The sequence below is a fragment of the Nesoenas mayeri genome (genome assembly GCF_963082525.1).
Source record: "Nesoenas mayeri genome assembly, chromosome: 2".
NCBI lineage: Eukaryota > Metazoa > Chordata > Aves > Columbiformes > Columbidae > Nesoenas > Nesoenas mayeri.
The window spans coordinates 90,672,294-90,696,097 of record NC_137543.1 but is presented as its reverse complement, the minus strand read 5'-3'; the positions used below and the strand labels follow the sequence as shown (position 1 = coordinate 90,696,097).

The following is a 23,804-nucleotide window of genomic DNA, read 5'->3' as shown; positions in this document are numbered from 1 at the left end:
TTCTTGCTTTCCCACAGCATTGTAGGGAAAATGACCAGTTTTTAAGAGATTACAAAGAAACATTTACTGATTGGTCTTTTAGAACCGTAACAAAATAATGGAGTAGAATTACTTCCTCTATGTCGTCTTCCACAACCAATCTCATCAGAGAACTTCTATATGGTTTACAACAATAAATTAATTTTTAACTTTTTATTTGAAGGAAATTAAGAGCTTTTTTAATAAGTTTAACAGACTAAAACATAAATAGTGAAGTCTTTAATTTGCAAGATTTGTTTAAGCGACTCTAAAATGAGAACCGAAATGTCTTTGAAAAAGACAACTCTGTGAGAGAGCCACATTTAAAATGTGTTAAGAAATATTAGTTTTATTTAACCAGTTTTCACAGCTGAATATTTATTCTATAAAAACTTTACAGATTGTACAGTTTATATATAGTTCAAACTACTAGAACAAAAAAGTAGGTCCCACAGATGCAAAAATACTGTACCAATCCAAGGTAAAGGCAGATTTACACACTGTACAGCTCTCCACTGGGAAGGGGAGGTGGGTCAGTTCCAAGTAAAAACTTCAAAACTGTACAAAAATAAGGTTTGTTTTCTTTTTCATTCTTCACAATACATTCAATAAAATTGCAAGCACAGATACCCAAGTAGTAGTAGATATCTGCAGTCAGGAATCAATAACCACTCCTGAAAGGAATGCAAAATAGGTCTATTTACACAGGGCACTCTTTTACACCATACCGTATATAGTGTATATTTAAAATAATAAAAAAGCATAGACAGAGAACATTAAACATCTAATATAAGGTAGTTTTTTTTTTTTTAAAAGGAGTTTTGTTTGTTTTTTTTTTTTACTTAATAGTGTGCCAAAAGAATTTTAACTTATTAAATAATATATTCTAAGTGAACCTACAATTTATGAACATAAAATGCGTTTTTGGTGTGATACATCAATTAAACCAGCAAACAGGAAAAAAAGGAACCAAAAAGGAAACCCAAACTGTGTATAAAGTAGTATTCTCACCCAGCAACAGAAGCACTTATGTAGTTAAAAAAAAAAATAAAATACAAATAAAACAAAAAACCCAGAGAGACTATTTAAGAACCCACTAAAGCTAACTTATAACTTAGGATATTCATACACAAGATATTCAGTGATTCACTAATACTGCAAAAGAAGCTGCTTTTTTTTTTCCTTCCAATTCCCTCCCCCTTCCCCTCATTCCCCTTCCCCAAGGGCCAGTGGTTTCTTCATGCTAACTGGGTAAGAATTAAACATATTCCTGCCCCCTTCCTCCCACCCTTCTATACCTCTCCCCAAGAAAGGACAGAGTGTTTTCTTAGCATTAATCCTGAGCACTCTCTCTTGGGGTATTTGTGTGATTTAATCTTAACAGGGCTTAATTCCCCAACATTTTAGAATGTTCCATTACTTGAGGTATTTCAACCTTCTTCTGAGACCATGCCTTGTATCTTGGCGGATTCACTGGGCAGTGAAAGTAAGGGCTGGCTAATACCCGTTTCAATTCTGTATTCTAATGAAAAAGAAAAGCACTATTCCAGACTTCCCTGCCACATAGAAAATAATGCAACACCATTCACTTTTTAATCCATTCTCTATTTGATACAGTACTAGCCAAAGGTAACAGAAACTAGAGCCTTTAAAGAGATGTTTGGTAGTGCACTCTATATTTTTTTTAGCTTGTGTGTGTGTGTGTCTATGTAGACACATTCACACACATATTACATTTTTGTAGATATATATATATAAAAGACATATATATATGCACACACATACACTTGTGTGTATGTATATATATCTATATGTAACAATCAGGGAGAAAGGAGTTTTGTTCAAATTTAACTGATACAGTACTTTTAAACCCCTTGACAAAAGGGGAAAGGGGGGTCCACTCCTATTCCCAAGCTGAGCAAGGGGTGAGTTTATATACTTTTTTTTTTAATGGGCATATTTTGCTTGCCCTCATGTCCAAGAAATACAATTCCAGTGTCAATGGGCATCTCATCAGAACTCATCAATTTTCTTCTGCAGATATTTTAACATTGAGTCCATCCCTTGTGCTGAGCCCCAGATTTTCTTCAAAACTTCACACTCCTTTTCATTTGCTTGTTCCAAGTCCACCTTCATGATATTACGTACTAAAGCTTTGGATTCTTCAAGTACCTAGGCCAAAACAAAAAACAATCAGAGCCAGGTTAGTATTACATGAGAACTGAGCAACATATGAGCTCTTACAGGTTTATGTGGACAAATTCTGAAGTTGATTGTGATATTAAATTATAACTCTGAGTAATTCAAGATTTCTGCACAGTTCTTAGGGCAACTCTTTACATTGTTGACTAGAATAAGTTGAACTATGTCAAAACCAAAATGTATTGTAAAGAATCCAATGCTGTTTTGATGTTCTTAAACACAATGTACTATGGCATATGATAAAAACGACTCAGATACAAACTTAAAAAATACTTAAAAAAAAAAGAAAAAGAAAGATACATAAGAATGCATTAAAAGACACTGCTATACCAAAACACAGTCCTTGCTTCATGGAAATGGTCTTTCTCAGAAAGGCGTAATTATGTAGTTTAGTAATACTTTGGTTAGATTAATAAGAATTCATCTTAAAAATGTTTTGGAAGAAAATAAAGGAAACTTACAACTGAATTACATGTGACAAGTTCCTTAATTCGAACCATTACTTCTTGTGTGAATGTTCCTGGCCAAAACACTTGAGAGACGAGTCCTTTGGCACAAGCTTCCTGTGCAGTCAACTTCCTTCCACTGAACAACATTTCATTGGCCTGAAGGGATAAAAAGTTACTTCTGGTATGAAATGTAATGAGACAAAACTCATTAAAGGAAAAATGTTCAAAACAAATAAGGAAAATGCCTGCACTATTTGAAATACTGTTGTTATAGCTCTTCCACCTTTCAATTAATAAAGAAAAAGACTTGCCTAGATAGCTGGTCAGTGTTGTTGACTATACTGCATCACTAGGTATGAAAATATGGAGGTTGAACTTGAAAATCTTTTGTCATTTCTCATTCATGACTGTTCATTAGCTCTTTCCTGCAGTATTGCTGACTTGATTAACTATATCTATGGTAATAGGTTATAATGTGTGGCAGATCTGTAAAACAGCAATGAATACATCAACTTGCCTTTTGTAATGTTAATTGCAACAATGAAATCTTTGCTAAAAATCTACATTATCTCTGAATTAGGAAGACAACCCAGTTTTGGTAGAAGACCTTCTGGGAGCTGCCCATTTTGGTAGGAAAGAACAAGGAAATATTTTGCAGCAAAGATGTTTCTTAGTACTGAATGTGTTTGAAACCTAAACAGATAGTTTATTTTCAGCACTTCTCAAAAGTCTTCAGCAGTATTTAATTTATAATGGAACATTTAAAATAGCTGGACCATCTTAGAATTTGACCTCCAAAACCCACTGAAGTGAGCAGGATATATTCCAATTTCTGATCAAAACAACAGAAAATAAACAATCCCTTGTTATTTAGGAGTTCAATACTGAACTAATAAATCCTTTCAAGAGCTGTTTTAGCAGTCTAATAACAAAAAAAAATCCAACACCCAAAACACACCAACAAAAACCAACAGTATTTAAAAGATCTTGTATATAGCTTAAAGGTACAGAACAGAGTAAGTACTACATGCTATGCGATAAGGTGATCTCTAGTTCTGTAAATCTTTTTGATTTGTACTTCATAGACTTCACTACTTATCAGCTTCCTGATTAAAGCTTCATTCTACAATCAATTTATGCTTAGACTTTAATTCTAGCTTTAGTGGCATTTAAACTTCGTGTTTGCAGTGACATCTGCACAGAAACAGCCAGTGAAGATCAAGAAGTCGGAGTAATTCTCAACCATGCACGCAAAAAAATATGATAAAGCCATCACTGGACTCTTGAAATATGGGAAATAAGGTGGTTATAAAAATGCCCAAACCTAACAGGTATAGCATTTCTGAGGACAAAATTCAGAGTTCTTTAATGTTTTCTAATACTGGAAATTTTTAGTAATTATTACAGCAGCTTTCAGTTAAGTATCTCAAGTTCTCATTACTGTAGGTAATGGTCCTAGTATTACCATTGTATACATGAAGACATTTGAAAACTCAAAGGTCTATTTCTTGACCCTTTGTAATGAAATACAAAGTCTGGGTTCTGCTGGCAGTTTGGTTGGTGACTCCCGGTCTAAGGGGCATGTAAAGAAAGAGATGTTTCCTAGGAACTTTTACAGAAAATTTGCAATCAGCACATCCCTTGTAAGTTAATGTATGTGAATCACAACTTTCCATATTAGTTAAAAAAAAAGTCTCAGACTAAAGGTATAAATTATATACCCCTATGGTTCCACCTCCTGTGAAAGTGAAATGAAATATACAAGGTTCACTAACTGACATCTATACCTTCTAATTTTCCAGATTTTACATGAATAATACTAACCCGAAACAGTAGCCAAAAAAATCAGTAATATACACAAGTTGCTCTAAAACCAGAAATCATTTTCCTAAGGAGATATGGAAGAAACAATATTCTGACTTTGCTAAATCCCAGTTACACTGACTTCATGCGCTAAGTCTCTTTTAAAGTTATTTTGGAAGATTTTTAAGTCAGCTGGTCACGTCTACATATTCTTCATACGTATCTTTGGCAACAAGGATAAAAACAAGTGCTAGAAAACCTTTACAATATTTTCTAAAACTCAGTAGCAACTGCTGAGTTCTTCTGAACTTGAAAACCCACCAGTGATCATGGTGCATTTATCTGATTTCTGCCAGCTGTACCACAGCATTAGCAGACAACCTCACATGAAATGAACACTCCCATTAGTGTTCTCCGTTGACGGGTTTTGAAGGGGAACGTGTTGCTCTGACATCTTCGCTTTTGATCTCTACACAGTGTATGCTGGAGACCCACTGCTAAACAAGTTTTAATCCCATAATCATGCCACGGAAACTAACACGCTTGATGGTTACTTTCCAAGAAATACAGCAAAAGAAATTAAGATCATAAAAATATTTCATTAGTATAAGGTCCTCTTATATTCATTTTTTACTCGGTCTGCCTTTCTCCTTCCACAGAGCAACATCCCAGGGACATCCTCTGGTCTCCCTTTTGCAGCCAGCGCTTTGAGGCTCACAGGCACCAGGTGCCACAGAGCATCTCAGCTCTTGCGCCAGAGACCTCGCCTGTGATGTGAACTCCAGGCACTATGGAAATGTGTATCCCTCATGACTGACAGAAAAGCATAAGAAATAAAGCCAAGCATGCTGGAGACTGACAGGGAAACCCACTGTGTGAAGCCTGATCACGTGGCTCCTGTGCTTTATATCCAGGACCAGAAAAACAGACCAAGAACTCCACGGCACACACACAGATGTCACCTTCATCTCTACTATACATTATTTTCAAAATTCAAAGGCTGAGTTTAAGAATCTTTCTAAAATTCTATGTGTCCCTGGTACAGTATCAGTTTTGAATCTGAAGGTCTGGGCTTCAGATTTCCTGTGATACTGACCTCTGTTGAACATGTTCTGTGAAAAACACCACTCCATGCCAGACCTGCTCACCAGCCAAGACCGACCCAGTAGGGAAGATATTTCAAACAATCTTGTAATTAGATACTTTTACATATCTGTTGAAGATTAAAAGAATGCACTGAATCTGACTTACAAGAGTTAAGAGTGGGACTAATATTGCTGAATTAATACATTTGTAGCAGATATTAGGATGTATAACAGAAGACTTAGTTCTTTCTGTTGTATGATATTTTTTTCTCCCTAAAATGTTTCTCAGCTCACTCCTACCATCTCTTTCTTTCTGCCCTGTTATAGATAGAAAGCATGTACTTTATAAAAAAAATCAGTATGTATTCTGAATATATTTCATGAAACTTGCTGATTAAAGCCCAACTTTGTCCCATACAGCATGGACACTGCTATACTGCAGAGGATCAAGGGTAGGAGTAAAAAAGAGTAGACTTTTTTTTCCTTTTGCACTGAATATTATGGAATTGTGATCACTGGAACTTTCAAATTTAAATCTTTATGTTTAAAAACGAGAGCATTCTCAAACACACATGAAAGCATATACTAGGGAAGAGCTTCTCGTGTTTTTTGTACAACTTCTAAAGAAACAAAAAGTAACAACCACAAGTCTCTAAAGGACAGGGATGGATGGAATGGATGGATGAATGGATGGATGGCCAAATAAAAAGGGAAAGGAACAATCAGTAGTTTGAAACGTGTCGAGATATTAAAGATACTCTTAGAACTGTTAATCTATTCCAGTTACCTTTTCTGTTCCCTTCCAATAACTAAATCCAGACATCACACAATTAGTCATTAGATCCGTTCAAACTGATGTTTTAATATATTGAAATATGTAATTTTAAAAATCAATAAATACCTACAGGGAAAAATTGGCTTTTGTAATAACCAGCAATTTAGGAAAACCAGGTGTAGCTACAAGCACTTGTTTCATACTGTTACTGTTCAAATTGGGGTGGAAAGTCTAACAGCTTTTGAAGAATGCAGCATAAAAATCGTAAGCAACATGAAAATCATGTAGGTAAGAGATTTTTAAATGGCTTTTTGTTACATTTGATTACTTTATCTAGTTGGAAAGCAAGGAAAGGGATACTAAGTGACACATGGCTTATGTTTTCAGCATTGCAAAGTGTTACACAATACTTTTTTTTTTTTCAGTCCATCAATGCTGTAAATCAAGTGCAAGATAAAATCCTTCACAAAGGTGATTTGGACTGAGTATTTATTGCATAATACACTAACGTCAAACTTCAGCAAAGATCTACAAAGTGAGGAAGTTCGACTCAACTTCTTGAGACCTAGTGCATGACAGCTGAATCGCTTATTTTGCACAGTAGCACGGGAGCGCTAATCACTGGTGACACAGTGCTCTACTGCATAACGACAGAGAGTGCAGACTGGCCCTTTCTCTGCTACACCGAAGCGGTGCTGCATGCAACACACTGTTGGCTGGTCCTCACGATGTGTCAGCAGGGAAGGTGTGTCCTGGTATGCAGGACATAACCCTTCTGTCACTGCCAGGGTTAAGGGTGGCCATGACTTGGGATTAGGTCCCGTGCCTGCTTTCTGTGCTGTGCACACAAGCAAAGACTAGTTTGTAACAGCATGGAGCACAGTAGTTAAAAATACTCATTTCTCATGAAGGGTTTTCATGAGAGAAATTAAAAACAAAGACAACACATCAGAGGTAAAAAGTCTTGAAGTCCCTCTGGCTAAATTATCACAACTGCCTTGTGAAGCTGTCAGCCCCTACGCTGCAAGCTACTTACAGAAGCCAGGCCCATTATCCGAGGGAACGTAAGGGATGAACATCCATCTGGACTTTGTCCAAAAGTAGTGTATGGTGTCTGAAACCAAGCCTTCTCGTTAGCCCAAACCACGTCACACAGAGGCAATATAGATGCTCCAAGTCCAATGGCTGGGCCGTTTACTGCTACAATGATAGGCTTCTTAAATTGAATAAAAGTATTCACAAAATTCCTGAAGAGAAACAGAAACATGTGCTCACTACAAATATATAGAGTAAAACATACCAGCCCTTGAAAACTCAGTAATAATTCATCTCCACAGTAACATCACTTTCAAAACCAACCTGACATCCTTCCCTGATGAGGTAGTTAGCTTGGTGGATGAGGGGGAGCAGTGGATATTGTCTACCTAGACTTCAGTGTAAGGTTTTCAGCACTGTCTCCTGTAAGATTCTCATAGTCAAGCTGCTGATGCATGAGTTGGATGGACAGTGAGGTGGACTGAAAAATGTCTGAATGGCTGGCCCAGAGGGTGGTGATCAGTGGCATGAAGTCTAACTAGAAGCCAGTAATTAGTGGTGCACCCCAGAGCGCCAGGGCTGGGTCCAGTTCTGTTCAACAGTTTCATTCATGGCCTGGATGATGAGGCAGAGCATACCCTCAACAAGTTTGATTACAAAGCTGAGTTGACACGCTAAGAGCGTTGTGCCGCCATCAGGAGGAACCTCAACAGGCTGGACTTCTGAGAGCGGCCAAATGCACCCAGCTCGGCAGAAAAGAACCTAGGGGTCCTGGTGGACATCAAGTTGAACCTTGAGCCAGTAACATGCCCTTGTGGCAAAGGCAGCTAATGATATCCTAACCTGCATTAGGAAAAGTGTTGCCAGCAGGTCAAGGGAGGTGATCCTTCCCCTCTGCTCAGCACTGGTGTCCAGTTATGGGCTCCCCAGTGAAAGAGAGATGTGGAGTTACCCAAGATGGCCTAGCAAAGGGCCACCAAGATAACTAAGGGACTGAAGTATCTCTCATGAGAGGAAAGGCTGAGAGAGCTGGGACTGTTAAACCTGGAGAAAAGGCAGCTCAGGGGATCTCATCAATGTGCTTAAATACCTGAAGGGAGGGTGCAAAGAGGGCGAAGCCAGGCTCTTCTCAATGGTGCCCTGTGACAGGGCCAGAGGCAACGGGCACAAACTGGAACACAGGAGGTTCCCTCTGAACATCAGGAGACATGTTCTTATGTTCTTACTGTCAGGGTGACTGAACAAGCAGCCAGCAAGGTTGTTGGCTCTCAATCCTTGGAGATACTCAAAAACCCTGCCTCAACATGGTTCCAGGCAATCTGTTCTAGGTGCCCCTGCCTGAGCAAGGGCATGTTGAACAAGATAAGCTCCAAAGGTCCCTTCCAACCTCAGCCATCTCTGATTCTGTGAAAACCTTGCAGTTCTCCCAGCCCAAAGCAGCACAGTAATTGGGTAGGTGTGGATTTAATGCCCCTCCTACGAGCACTATATGGTGCTTGTGCCAAATGCCTCAAAGCCCTCTCTTAGATGAGGCTGTAGTCAAACCTCACCTCTGGGCACCAAAACCGTGGTAACAGCCATGCTTGGTCTCCATTGTGTTTATGTATGACATTGGTATAAAGTATCTATCTGTATTTTTAAGTGAGTGTATAAGTGAAGATGGGCAAAGCATTACTGAGTTCCCTTAAGGTGTACTTCTGGATTTTTGGGAGACAGCTTAATAATTCAATCAGCCTTTTCAAATTATGAACAAGCCACAAACAGTAAGAGCTCCATTATCACATACCACATGCCTGCGAACATCCACTCATCTCTCTCTTGTTTGGCCATAGGTACTATGCTACTGAGCTACAAATGCATATTCTCATCCTTGTTATCAATGCAAAATGACAGTTCATTCCAGTAGGCACGAAGCATGGATGCTTACGTGCTTCTCTGTTCTCAAACAGTGAAAGCCTTCAAGAGCTTTGCAGGAAAAAGTAAGCGCATGTGTGTGCACGTACATATGTGTGTGTTTGTACACACGCATTAGAAACAGAACATTTTTATTACATTGCATCCATCACTAAAGGTTATCATGTTGCTTCTTAACTCATTCTACTGAACTCAAACAGATGAATGCAAAAAAATTTTCTGGAATCATCTTATTCAAGCCGTCATACAAACATCTCATCCAGAGTCTTAAGATAATTTTAATCATGCCTGAATATTCCATAAAGGACCATTTCTAGCATATATATGAAAAATACCAGTATTATATCTGAAGAGGGCGTTTGTGTTTTAATGCTACCTTTATCCATTTTACTAACAATGAATAATAGGTGACAAATCAGTCTTCTGGAAGGGCTTACAGAAAACTAGTGACAGAAGCTCAGTGTTAAGAGCCTCTGTCCTCCGACCACATCTGAAGTCACTGCATGAGCGACTTCTATGTCCAAGGACTGAAAAACTTTCTTTGAAAAAGAGTAACTATTATCAAGTCTGTAAGTGGACTGTGCCTCCAATGAAGCAGGATTTATGTGTTACAAGGCCTTTTTTAGGGACAGGAATATCGATATCAACAACAGAACATAGGTCTCTGAAGGACTATGGATACTCTGGAAGCACACAAGAGCTAATCCAAGAGCCCAAGCCCTCAAAAATCAGTGTTCAAATGATAAGCTACTTGTTTGAACTGTTAAAACAAGTCTCTAAGATCCGTACCTTTCTCCATATATATTCGAGTTTGTAGGAGTTCAGCTCATTTTGTGTAAACATTGAGTTTGGTACCTGGCATTGGTATGATGTCCACTACTATTAATCTACTCCTCTAAAATATCCATCATTCCACTGCCACGAATGTGCTCTTAAAAGTTAATCATTCAATGCACATTTTGTATTTGTGTGTGTTAAAACAGCCACAGGATTTCCAGAAAACAGATATAAGTCTTTTAAAATTGGTTTCAACTGAAGGACTACTACCACACTACCAGTTCTCATAGTTAAATTTTAGTAGTAAAAAGAGTGATGCATGAAATGACAACTCAAATAGAAAAGGACAGGGAGTATAAAGAACTGCTGCACACTCTATCACATAACAGGTGAATGTCTGAGATCTGGTTCAATTGAAATAAAAAAGATAAAACAAGCCAGACTACAGAATGAAGAATACCCACTCAGATGACTGAAGATAATCTTACATACCTAATAGCTTCTGCCATCTTAGTGCTTTCCTTTTTTCTATCATCTGTTAAACGTCGTATAAAATAAATAAAATCAAGACCACAGCAGAAAATGCTACCAACTGCACTGAACAGCACAAGTTTACTGTCATCTGCAGCTGCTGTGTTCAGTGCACTTTGGACTTCCTTCATTACCTGAAAAAAAAACCCAAAACATTACAATATTTTTATTCTATCATTAAAAAGCAGCATACAGTTCTCCTCCCTTCTTCCCCCCATGAGATCTCAATCTTCAACATCTTGATTTTTCCTTAGGATCCAACTCAACCATCATATTGGAAACATTAACTTTTTTCATCAAGCCAAAATAAGAAAATTTGAGAGAAGTATTAGAAGCTTTGCCTTTCAAAAATGTAATTAGACTAAGATAATGAAATCATTTAGAAAAGATCTATTAAACATTATCTGTAACTAAAGCACTCATTCAGCATTTCTGTAATTTGGACAGCAGATGGCATATGCAGCCAGATCCTTAATTCAGGCTAAAGCTTGTTTTGAGTTTCACTTCATAAATCACCATGTCCTATACGAGACAGTACATCTACATGTTCAGATAATGTAGTTAAAACTCAGCTGACTTACACTTAATGACAGTTGTATGTGTAACATCTTGCAAGCAAGACCTTGAGTCTTGTTTCATGTATGTTTGTGCCCGAATAACAGGCATAAAGGAGGCAGAGACTTAGAACTCCCTCGACGCCCTCCCACCCCCTCCCAAATCACAATTGTTCTGACCTCTGGATTTAGTGAATTATTTTCAGATGATTTTGTCGATAGCAAAATGTGTGTGAATCCATCTTGTTTCCTGACAACAATGTCTCTGTACCGGTACGCACTCTCCGTTTGTCTCACGCTGAAGCGTAGCCTTTTATCAAAAGGTTGATCTCTCCTGTCGTCAATAAACCTTCGTTTGCTGGCTGTCACTCCTGTTACAGATGTCTGTATGTTGGTTGTACCATTGGCTGCTAATGCTTCCATAAAGGTGGATGTACCTGAAAATAGTTCAAAACAACAACATACTATTTGTTACATTTGTTAGCTCAGCACTTTCAAAATCTCTATTAGCAAGAAAATGCACAAGTCATACTAAGAACACATAGTAAAGATGAAACTCAGTACCCTGGAAGTTACTGAAATGTTACAGAAATAGTCACTGTGCAGAGAGCAAAATTAAAGTGACAAAGTTATAAAAAAATTAATTTTACAATTGTGAGAAAATACATTTTAAACAAGCCAAACAGACCAATATATACTTATTTTTAGAAGGAAGGGAAAGATTTATTTAACCAAAGTTTTGTTTAACCAAAACACTTCAGTAGGTTAACACTCTGCTTTCTCCCTTTCCAACATCCTTTAAGTTGTCCAACAGCATCAAGATTGCAAAGATAAAAAGAAATTAGTATACCGAAGAAAATGACACCTACAATAAGCCAAATAAAGAACCTCATTGACAAGATCATATAAAGCATAACAGTCTTTAAAGGAAAATGGAAATGAAGAAATACAGACTATACTTCTGTGACAGGGAAACAAGACCCATGCAGTGATGGATATTTTAATGGATTCATAGACAATGAGATATTTCTCAAGTCTAAACAATTTTGGCTATTAGAACCGGCAAACAGAGCATTATGTCTTTCTGGTCTTGTTCCCAGCCACTTGAATAGACAGAATTTGAAGACATGCAAGTAAACAGGTCGTTCCTCATGACACAGAAAGGACAGGTTTTTCTGTATTCCACATTGGAAACATAATAACAAATGACTAACATAAGAGAAAGTAAGATAACATCTTGGATCTATAATCTATCTACATCTTGAAACCACCATGTAAAACTTCCATAAAATTTGTCAGAGTAGAGCAATAGAATATGCATGGAGGAAGGAGATAGTAGAGTTAAAAATGTTGGAAAAACATGTTACAGGCCAAGACAGGAAAGTTTTGAAAGCCTTTTCCTGAAAACTGAGGTCTGAGACTTTGTTGAAGTCCACTGGAACCCACAGTCCTTATCTCAAACAAGTACTTCAGAACATCAGAGAAAAGATCACTGAGTCCAATCATTAACCTAACACTGTCAAGTCCACCTCTAAACCATGTCCCTAACAACCTCATCTCTATGCCTTTGAAACATCCCCAGGGATGGTGACTCCACCACTTCCCTGGGCAGCCTGTTCCAATGCCTGACAACCCTTTCTGTGAAGAATTTTTTCCTAATATCCAATCTAAACCTCCCTCAAGCAACTTGAGGCCATTTCCTTTCATCTTGTCACTTGCTACTGCAGAGAAGAGACCAACCCCCTCCATGCTACAACCTCCTTTCAGGTAGTTGTAGACAGTGATCAGGTCTCCCCTCAGCTTCCTCCAGGCTAAACAACCATGAATATTATGTCTTAAAAAGTACAGTTAAACCATGTATAAATAAGTTATTAATTAAATGCCATTGATAAATCTGGCTTAATTTGTCATTATAGTTTCTGAAGAAGCTATATTTTAAAAATTCTAAAAATAGGCAATGCTATGATTTTTTATTTATCTTTTTTTTACAAGAGATTTCAAAATATTTGATTATAAATCTATTATGATTAATTAGGGAAGTTGTCCATCACAGGAGCTATAAAATAGTAAGGTTTTATTTTACTTTTAAAAGTCTTTCTTGCTGTATTAGTGATTTAATGCTCTTTCCATATCACTTCTTGTGAAGATGCTAAAACTCAAGATTTTTCATTTTTTTTTAAAGAAGAAATTGAATTCAGTTTCTGTTCAGAGGCAGAGATGAATAAAATGAAATAAAAAATTAATACTTATATTGTCACAGAAGCTTTGCATTTATTCCTAAATTTTTCACAGCCTATTAAATACGTTTTTTTTCATTTCAGCAGAATAAATAAAAATTTGATTCATACCAAATATGAAATTGATGAGGGGTGCTTTCAATACTTTTCCCTTGTAAAGCACACTGTGTTGATTACATTCCTTTAAAAGGATTCCCTTCAAAGGGAACTTGCAGCAAGACCTTTGTTGCACATTATTTCATTAGGAACACAAGATGATATGGTATCACTGGCTGTAATAGTTTGTTTTTCCATAGGAAAGATAAATGAAAACAACTAATCACCTCTGATTTCTAAACCCTGACACGAGATTTTATGGCTTCTGTCCTAGCCACAGTGAAAATAGTGGAGAACCAGGAGAGCACAATAGATTGGACTAAACCAGAAAAGAGTCAGTAAACTTGTATAAAAGCTTTGAGCAGACCTTTTCCCACAACTCATACGTCCAAAGATGTACTCAAATACCAGAAAATTACTTCTCAGATGGAAAAGGCAGTGATTATAGGCTTTAAGAGACAACTTTCAGCAAGAGAGACCAAGATATAAACACCACACACCACTTTTCATGCTTATTGAATTGGCAAGAAACCTTCCTAGTTTTTGTATAAACTCTGTCTGCAATTGTCAATAGTTGAAGCTTCAAACCACAAACAAGGGACAGCTGCAGTTCAGTGGAAGAAGCCTCCTACATCCAATCTTGTAAACACACTTTTCAGATACTTAGACTGGACTAAAAAACCTGTTGGCTCTAGGAACCGCATCTCTGTGCGGGGAGATTTGACCATCTGGTACAGATTAGAAAACAGCACCAACAGAGTTAAACTGTGTTTGTTAGTGACTGTCACTGTAAGTTTGTGACCTTCTACACCTTGAAGTGTAAGGGGCTCTTTCTTTTGGCATTTGGTCCACAAAAGCAAAGAGAAGACTCAGAGATGTAAAGCTGTACTTCATGCTATATACAAATAGGCAAAGGCTGCACCACTGGGTGGTCTTGGACAAGTGTTGCAGCATATGAGGATGAAAAGAAATCAAACGTGCCAGAGAGAATTAACTGTATTGCCACAGACTTCCTCACATGAAAATTTTGCATTGAGGTTACTTATTTTCAAGTTAATTACAACTACATTTTACAATCCTAAAATATAGATTTTATAACAAACCAAAAGCAGTTCTGCATTTTATTATGTTAATGGCATACCAAAGACAAACAGAACGCCATGGCCATCTCCTTTCAAACTGAGCCTTCCAAAACCAATAAGGGCTTTGGAAAAAAGACAATTTATCCTGGATATTGTCAACTAATGAGGAACTATATTTGTTTAAGAGGTAAAAGAACAGCTCTTCTAGTTAGCAAAAAAAAAATAATCTTACAACTGCAAACTTAATTAATGTAATGTGATCTTCTCAAAAGTGAAGACACACTACTACTGCAAAAGGCTTCACCACACAGATGCAAAATGAAATTAAGAGGACTACTTGGTTTTGCAGCTGCTGATAAAAACCTGGTAACAGTCATCATTTTCATGCAGCTGCTGTTAAAGAGAAAAAAAAAACAACCCAAACAAACAAAAAAACCCCAACATGCTCTGGGCAACAGATAAGACAGGAACTGGTCTGATTCAAAAGAAAGAAAGACACAAAATACAGAAATTGCAAAAGAGGCAGAGTAGCAAAGGTATAATCATCCCCATTCCACTGGCAAAAGACAGAAGAAAACACACGTCTCTGAAGTATGAGTGGGATAACAATTAAAATGCACTATGCCAGACACCTAGACAAACAGAGTTGAAACCAAACCAACACACAACATTGCAGCAATCCAAAAGTTACAATCCCAGGCTCATCTCCAAGCTATCCATGCCTCACTCTTACTGCATCCCGAATTCTGGGGAAGTTCAGTTTGGCACATGTAGCAAGTCTTGAGTACGTATGAACATGCATATGTAAGTGTATATGTATCTCACAAGACTTCGCATCAGTTGTCCAGCATATGTTGCCTCATGTACCCTTTATACCTACAAAGAGTGCTGTTCTGCTGCATGTTCATACGTACTCACACTCCCCTCCCTGCAGCTACATGGGGGACACATCCAAACAGGTGCTCCAAGGATAGCCAAGCCTCTTCTGCACTATTCTGTTTGAGTACACATGTACTGGTCGTGGTACTCTAACGCTGCTTCTGAAAGGCTTATGACAGGTATCTAAGGAAGGAGCATAAGATGATGGGAGGCATGAATGATGCTGTCTGAATATTTCCCCCAACTCCAGCCACCAGAAACTTAGCGATTCCTAAAATGTGCATGCCCAGGACCATAAGGTGCACCCAAACCATGTAATTAAGTCCTTATCTTCTATGAGATTGTCCACTTACTTTTGAAACCACTAAGGTTTTGTCTGCCAAAGTATACTTCTGCATCAAGCTCTGCAACTTACAGCTTTACTTTCTTCATTCCTTTCATCAAACCCTTTCTCCTGATTGGTTAGTCCCAATCTTATTTCCCCTTTCTTCTTCCAGAAGCCAGCTCAAGCCTGTCATTCCCCTCCACGCCTCTTTTACTAGATCTTGGAACAGGGTCCGAAATGTCACACGAGTCAAAATGGGGATTTATAATGTGGCATGTTCAAGCCTAGGCTTTTGTCCTCTACTGCTTTTCCATAACAATTTCTAACTGTTTTTTTTTTTTTAAACTAGCACCAACCAGGTGTAGGCAGAAAACTACCCAAAACAAACCCAGTGCCCTTTTCCTGAACTGTAACATGTAGTCAGGAACCAGTCATTGTCCAGGCGTGTTTTTATGTTTTGCTATAGGCATAGTTTCACCTAGAAGTCTCTTTTGTCCCGTCCTCATTATTTGCTATTCATCTACACTTCAAGTAATCTCTCATTTCAATCATGAAATCACTCAGCATTTTCAGATATGTCTGCAGTGGTCTCAAGGACCTCCAGGGACCCTGACACCTTTCCTATACCCTGACACACCAACCACATCCTCTCCTACACTAAGTGACAAAACGGTTAAGCAGCAGCATCCCGCTTGAACAAGAAAATGAAAAAACACCACCAACAACAATTTCTTGAAGTGTGAACTGTGAAAATAACACTGCAATTGTAACTGATTACAACTCAAGTACTGGAGAGAAAAAAAATATTATCTGCAAAACTGATAAGGAAAAGAAATTAAACAACAACAACAACAAATCAGAGCTAGAAGCAAGCTGTATTGTTTCCAAAGTCCTTTCTATACTTTCACTCCTTTAGAGCCCCCTGTATATGTAACTCACAAGACCTCACATCAGTTGTCCAGCACAGGTTGCCTCATGTTCCCTTTATGCCTACAAAGAGTGCTGTTTTGCTGCATGTTCATATGTACTAGCAAGCTCTGACTCTAATTTTCCAGTCTTAACTCTGCAGTACATCAAATATTTCACAGAAGACACCAACCCCAGACAGTGATACCATGATGCAAACATAACATATAATGGCTTCCAGGAATTTTTCCACCACTGCTTCAGCAATTACACAGTAACTATTTCTTAGAACTACAGTGTATTTGTACAGATGACAGACATTCAAAAGGAAGGTTCTAAAAAACTATCAAAACCTTATGTGTTCCAAAAAGGTACTCTAGCTATACTCCCCATTTATTTGTCCAAATATATGTAGTTACAGTGCTTACATTTTGGAATCAAACAAAAGTTCCAGCTTCCTTTGAATGTCACCATAAATATTTGTAAGGAAAAAAAAAACAAACAACAAAATCCAAAGAACAAAACAAAATCCAACAAACTGGATTTATTGTACATTTCACCTAAAACACTGTTTTGCTCTGTGTTTCAAAAAAAGAAAAGACCATACAGAAGGTATGTGTCATTTATGAAAGATAAACTTTACACTACCCTATTCCGGAAGGATATATGTATTGATGCAGAGCACAAACCAGTGCTACTAATAATAACAACAATGAGCTGTGCACAGCTCAGCATGAGAAGAGGCATCCCCAAAGACATGTGGAAGGAGAAAGGGCTGCAGAAGGGGTGGTACTTCTTCAAATTACAGCCTGCTGACACCATAGTACCCTGCCACTGGTGCCACTGCTGCCAAAACCTCAAAAGTCCCACTGTTGGGAAGGGATATGTGTGCGCACACTATAAATTTGTATTTTCAAATGAAGTTAACCACTTCTTGATACTGTTTCCAGGAAACAGTTACACAGGAGCCAGTAGATGTTCTTCAGCCATCTTCCGTTGCTTTTGCAAATATGTCACATCTCCATACACAGAGAATGTAGGTTTTAAGCACAGATTGACTGGCAAATTACTGCAGTAACGTACCCTTGGTAACATTTCTCTACTCAATCAGAAGGTTTTCTGTACTGCATCACTTTATATCTTGGTTGTCCACATCACATTTAGAGTAATATGGTCTGTAGTAGCCATTTTTTACTTTGGTACCTAGTTTTCTCCATTTCTTTGATGACTTACAGCATCAGATACATTTGTAAGTTCATAATGATACTGTTAGGAAGACAGCAGCATGACTAGTCACATTGGACTTCAGTAGGTTATAAGCTATTTAATTAATTTTGCTTTTAAATGCCTTTCCTTCTCAGATCGTAAGCATCCATGTGAAGATACACTTGTAATGCCAACCAAAAATGCAACTAATTTGAACATAAAATTCTACTACTGAAAGCAGGCAATCAATACAAGAGAAAATGGCATTTCTCCACTCCCAAGTTAGATAGGTTTACCTTAGTCTGACTATTTTAAATCAAATAAGTGGAAATAAAAGGAAGTTCACGTACTTTAAGAAGATGGGAATAACAAAATACCAGACCTAACACTTGTTAAGAAGGATAAAAGAAGGATAACATTAATAAGATGTAATTTGGCAACAGTCTGTTTTACTACCTTTGAACTGTGCATTTTTATGTGTAAGGTATTGAGTAAATTTCACATTCAAACAGTGGAAAAGTGTCTCCCTTCTAACAATAGCAAGAGGCTTTCCTAATATATTTCCATTCTTCTTATTTCACTGGAAATATAAACACTGCTCAGGTGAGCAAATTCTTTTTTACTTTATCAAGATAAAGCAGGATTGCTCTCTTTGGAGTGATTTTTCTTCCATTGAATCTATAGTCAGGATACTGCTGACAAATAGAAAACAGTGCACGTGATCATTCTCAACATTTCAGCTATTATTGAAGGTGGCTGTTTTGAAAATAATAATAATAATAAAAAATTCCTAAGCACCTCTGATATTACTCCAGTCAGGAAACCCCAGCTAGATTTCACAGTAGCACAGGCCAACACGTTTGATGGGGAAGACAAAGAGTTAACTGTATTTCTTTTTCTCACAAATAAATACAAACAAGAACAACCTTCCCCAGGTTACAGATGCCTTTATAAAGCCTTTTAATGCTGGGAACATTTCATAAGGAAGAACTCTCGTATCTTGATATTCTTGGAGCTGCAGGTTATGATATTGCAGTGTTCATTCAAAATGCTCTCAAATTTGAGCTAAGTAAGGACATCTCTTGGGGCTCATCTCTAGAGGAAAGCTATTGCAAAATAGGCTAAAGTTTAAACCTGAAGTATATCCAGCTATTTCACGCTAACTCCTAAGGTGAACACATTCTATATTAAGAACACTTCATTGCAATTTAATCCAATCCCCAAAGTGATCTAGAAAATGGTTATCTTTGTGTGGAATAGGAGTGCCCTAATATAAGGCTAGCCTACAACTGATACTGCCAAAATAGACCCCAGGCAGTTTCCTGTACAGACACAAGCATATACCTGTCATATACACGTGACATAATTCTTGTAAGGACAGCAAAACTTTCTAAAACAACTTAGCTAAATTATGAAAGAGTTTTATATGGATGAGTATATCTTCTTTTTGAAAGCAACATGTCAACAAGCATAGACATTTCATTCTTATCATATAGATGAGGTTTTAAATACCCGACTATGCAAGGGTTTCGTTCACAGCTGCCCACAGAAACATTTGGTATTTCAACACAGAAAAGCAGTAGGCAACCATGGCAAGAGGGCTTTCAGAGGTTCAGGATGCTGATGTGTATATATTGAGCTTTACAGGAGAGTATCTGGAGCAAGCATCCCTGCTGGGAAGAAGCATCTCTGTTTTTACCTGTCTACCTCAAAGAGGTTCATGTGTTTCCAGCCACTCCCCAACATTTGTTATTAACAGAAGATGGGATATTCACCAACAAGTTCATTAAGAGATGGCCAATGAGATGACCCGAGCACACACTAGCTTGCAGCAGAGAGGACACCTTGTGCTACACTAGTACAGGCAGCCAAGTGCCCTAACGGGGCCAGCCATACCCTGTCCTGGGTTAGTCTGCAATACATAACACTGCTGGCTGCTACCAACACGGCCAATCTGTCCCACAGCAGCACCCCCTTATCAGGAATTACTGACCTGGGCAGAAATGACTGGCTGGGATGGGCAGGGGAAGCGCAAAGGAGGAGTCTCTCGAGTCTTCACTTGTGTCTTTGGGGTATCTCTTAGAGGCGAACGGCACATTCAGAAATGCACATGCCAAGCAGGTTCTTACTTCTGATTCAGAGATACTCAATGCAAAGTAATCTCCACTGAAGAGTCAAGTACTAGAGCCAAGCAGTTTTCTTAAAGACTCTGTTTTTAGGCTAAGCACAGGACTGCTATTTACACCACATCTAAAGTCACATTCACAAACTGTCCTAGAGGCAATCCCTCCCACAGTTTTCTGAATATTCTGGGAAAGTAAGCCCACATTAAAAGCAAAATGATGAAAGGTATCTTGGGGTATCCCATGCAACAGGTGCTGCACAGTTGGATGCTCTGAACTGAAAAAGTGATTCAGAGCAGTGTATTTTCTTGCCAAATTTGTCCTTTTATACTGTTGGAGAGGAATAAATCTCAAATATGATCTACTGGCTACAGCTGAAATGAGGCACGATGGAAGGAATAAGTAAATACAACTTGTGCTCCCAAGCCAAATCTTCTCTCCCCTGTTTGTTTTTGGCAACACTATCGAGGATCAGTGGGTCTGAGAGGACATGCTTGAACTGGAGAACTCATGGAAAATATCCAGAATTCTTTATTCTTCCTATATTAAATAATAATTTAAAAACAAACAAAAACAAAAAATCCCACTAAAAAACCCAGAGAAAGTCCTAAAGTCAACAGTAGGAGACTATGGAGAGTAAAAGACTTGGATCAGATGCTTTGCATGAGGAACACTTTTATGATATCCTCCCTCAATTAAGCTTTGTCCTGTATCACTGCAGGCAACAACTAGAAAATGCAAGAGCTATTTGTCTTCACATTTTCTTGTCTCACAGCTTGACCCCAGTACAAATGGTATGGTCTTCCAAGTTGTGGGATTTGCAGAGATGATAGAAAAGATCAAACATGACTATGAGTTTCAGGAAAACACCCATCATAAGAACATGCTTTCATCAAATTTTGAAACCAAGAATATAAACAGGCAAATCAAAACAACACACCCAAGGTAAATCACAAGAAAACAACCACAGCCAAAAGCAGTGACCAGAGAAAGAGATGCCCCAGTCTCAGCCAGCAGCTGGGGGGAACTGAAGGCAGGAGCTGCCCTGACACAGCTGGACAGGTCCCACACGCATTGGGAGTGTTTGGGTGCACACTCTTCGCACAGCTTAGCAAAGCAATCAGCTGCTCTTTAAGACCTTAGGCTTCCATAAACGTGACAGCAGTGAATGAAGCAAAACAGTCTATCAAAGGGAAAATCCCACAGACAAAAAAAACTAAACTGATAACTCCATAAAGCACTAATTAAGTAGTCAACACACGCTGCCATACATAGAAAATGATGCAGAGCTGCTAAAGTGGCTTCCCTCAGGCTATAGAGTAAGTCAGTATAGAAGGCAAGATTATTACAGTTACAGGTGGTCTCAATCCCCAAAAGCCACTTTCCCCTGTAAAAATCTGCTTTTATTAAGTACTGGATTTTTTTTTTTTTTCTTTCCAGGAAATATATGCATCTAAATTAAAGTACAAGTAGCAATATTGATTGTATTGCTGGTCAGAACAGACAACTAAGGAAGCAACGGAATAAGCACTATGATACTTAAGTGGGACATATTGTTTCAGCAGCACCAATGTATTAATATGAAACCACAGGCTCTAAGAGATTAATGAAGACTAATATTAGGAGGCTGAAATTTTGAAGAAAAAAAAATTCAAGAAGTCAGGAAGTTACAGATGTGGCAGACAAAAAAAAAACCAAAAACAAACAAACATCAAAAAGCCACAACTCCAACCAACAGAAAAACCAATGTGGTTTAAGGCAAATTTCAGAGCAAGTTTTAAAAAGACAAACCAGTGAAGATCTACCTCAGAAAGTAGAACTTAGCAACTACTATCAACTGCACCAAAACCAAGGGAGGCTTAGATGGGTACCATGATGCCTACTGCTACACAAAAATAAGAACAAAGTGTATAACAGCTGATGCTTTAAATCAAAATGTGCGGTGGCCTCAGAGATAATTTTGTAGCTTTTGTGTTGCTGGCAATAGGAAAGTAAGGTTTATTTGGAGGCTGAAACACATCTTTTCACAGGAGTCATATTGGTTCAAGAGTCAGTTTGCAGATTTAAAAAAAAATATTATCACTGCAAGTGTGTGGAAGAACTTGAGACATCAGGGGTGGGTGGGGGAATCTCCTTTGCATTTTGGGCTTGGATATTGTTGCAACTCCAATTGCTGCAATTCCAAAGTCCAGCACTGAAGCTTCAGATATTCAGTGGAAAGTTCATAGAGCTGTGCTTGGACTTACAGTTATTAAGAGACGGTTCATGGGTGACGGCCTCTGAGCATCTTTAGATACAGTAGATGCATAAAATGCTGAATCTTGCCTTAGGAAACAATCCATTAAGAATACACAGAGAAGCCAAAAATACCAGACGAAGTCACTACATAAGAAAATTACTATTAAGTAAAGCAAAGATCACATACACACAAATAATGGGACTAGTACATAACTAGTCACAATTGTAAGCTCAATTTTAATTTGGAAACCATTTAAAACATGTCACAGATGAGACAAAAGGATAGATGAACTGCAGGACTGGTTGTTTCCTGAAATCTGACAGGGACCCACCTGTTCAAGTCAGATTCCAATCATGAAACAAACAGAATAAAGAAAATAGAAACAGGACAGTATCAGCAAATGGAATTGAAATTTAATGTCTACCAAGATGAATGCTGTGTGATTTTTAGATGTGTTATGTAAAAAAGATATTTCATTAAATAGTTTTTAGGCAAATAGCAAGATACCCCAGTCATAAGGAGAGGATATGTAAATGGAACTAATACACTAATTGAATTATTTTCTTCAGGAGTGAGATGTAGCTTCAATTAACTCCACATGGTTAAACAGGTCAATAGGAACTGAGGGGAAAAATAGAATATACTATACTTACAAGAAAATAGGAAGTAAAGAACACTGGGAAGAATACAGGGAGATGCTAAAACAGATAAAGAACGGGTATTAGAAATGCAAAGTAAAACTATAAAGTTTTCATAGTTACAGATGCTAAACACAAATTATTCTTCCAATGAATTAAAAAAAAGAGAGAGAGGGGGGGGGGAGAATTGGACCAAAAACAAAAGAGGGAAATGTAGCAATTAAAATATTAGTGGGGAAACAAGCATGCCATAAGAAACCAGAAAATATTTATAATGAGTATGAATACATTGTACATATACTAAATGACAGACTAAAAGGCTTGAACATGGCAAGATTTCTGACTTACAGTAAAAAAGAAACAGACAAATGTGATAGTCTATATGGGAAATGTATCATAGTAAGTGAAATAACTCTGAAATCTGCTTGCTTAAAGACTAGCAAATTTGGAAGGTACCTTGAGTAATACAATTTGTATTTCTGTAATTTCAGATAAAGTGGCAAAAACCTAAAAACAATCAAAAACCAAAACAACCCTTAAAAAAAAACTAAAAAAAGGAAAAAAAAAAATACTTAGACCTCTGCAGTTTATTTCTATTTATAAACAAAACTGTCCTCAAAGTCATGTTTCAAAACTGTCCTTCCAATTAAAACCTGCCCGGGATCCAAAGCATCACTCAGGAGAGCCACACTGGACATGGTGGCAGAGAAATTTCATCTTCTTACAAGAGTTCACTCATTACTTGTAATATATTTTATCAATATTTTGCAGTTTCATACCATTACAAAACATGCGTCAGAAGCTTTCCTATCATGCATATCGACATCTGATGTAAATTTCAGAATTTTAAAATAATATCTCAACATAGGAGCAGCCCTATTTTGCTCAGCATCGAAGCTGTATGCTCAGAATTAGTCTTAGTGTTGTAAT

The 23,804-nt window shown here is 37.7% G+C and overlaps 1 protein-coding gene across 2 annotated transcripts in view; it reads right to left on the bottom strand.

Moving 5' to 3' along the window:
* Positions 1-1,310: 1,310 nt before the first annotated feature.
* The window catches only part of CDYL (chromodomain Y like), a 106,310-nt gene continuing 83,816 nt past the window's right edge, over positions 1,311-23,804 (bottom strand). The window contains exons 3-8 of one of the 2 annotated variants that reach the window (XM_080339452.1): positions 22,890-22,934; positions 11,324-11,580; positions 10,551-10,723; positions 7,369-7,579; positions 2,682-2,825; positions 1,311-2,190 (exon numbers count right to left, since the gene is read on the bottom strand). In XM_080339452.1, the coding sequence (XP_080195578.1) occupies positions 2,032-2,190; positions 2,682-2,825; positions 7,369-7,579; positions 10,551-10,723; positions 11,324-11,580; positions 22,890-22,934 (989 nt within the window). In that variant the 3' untranslated portion in view covers positions 1,311-2,031. The remainder of the gene's footprint in view (positions 2,191-2,681; positions 2,826-7,368; positions 7,580-10,550; positions 10,724-11,323; positions 11,581-22,889; positions 22,935-23,804) is intronic. The other variant, XM_080339453.1, reaches the window with a different exon arrangement.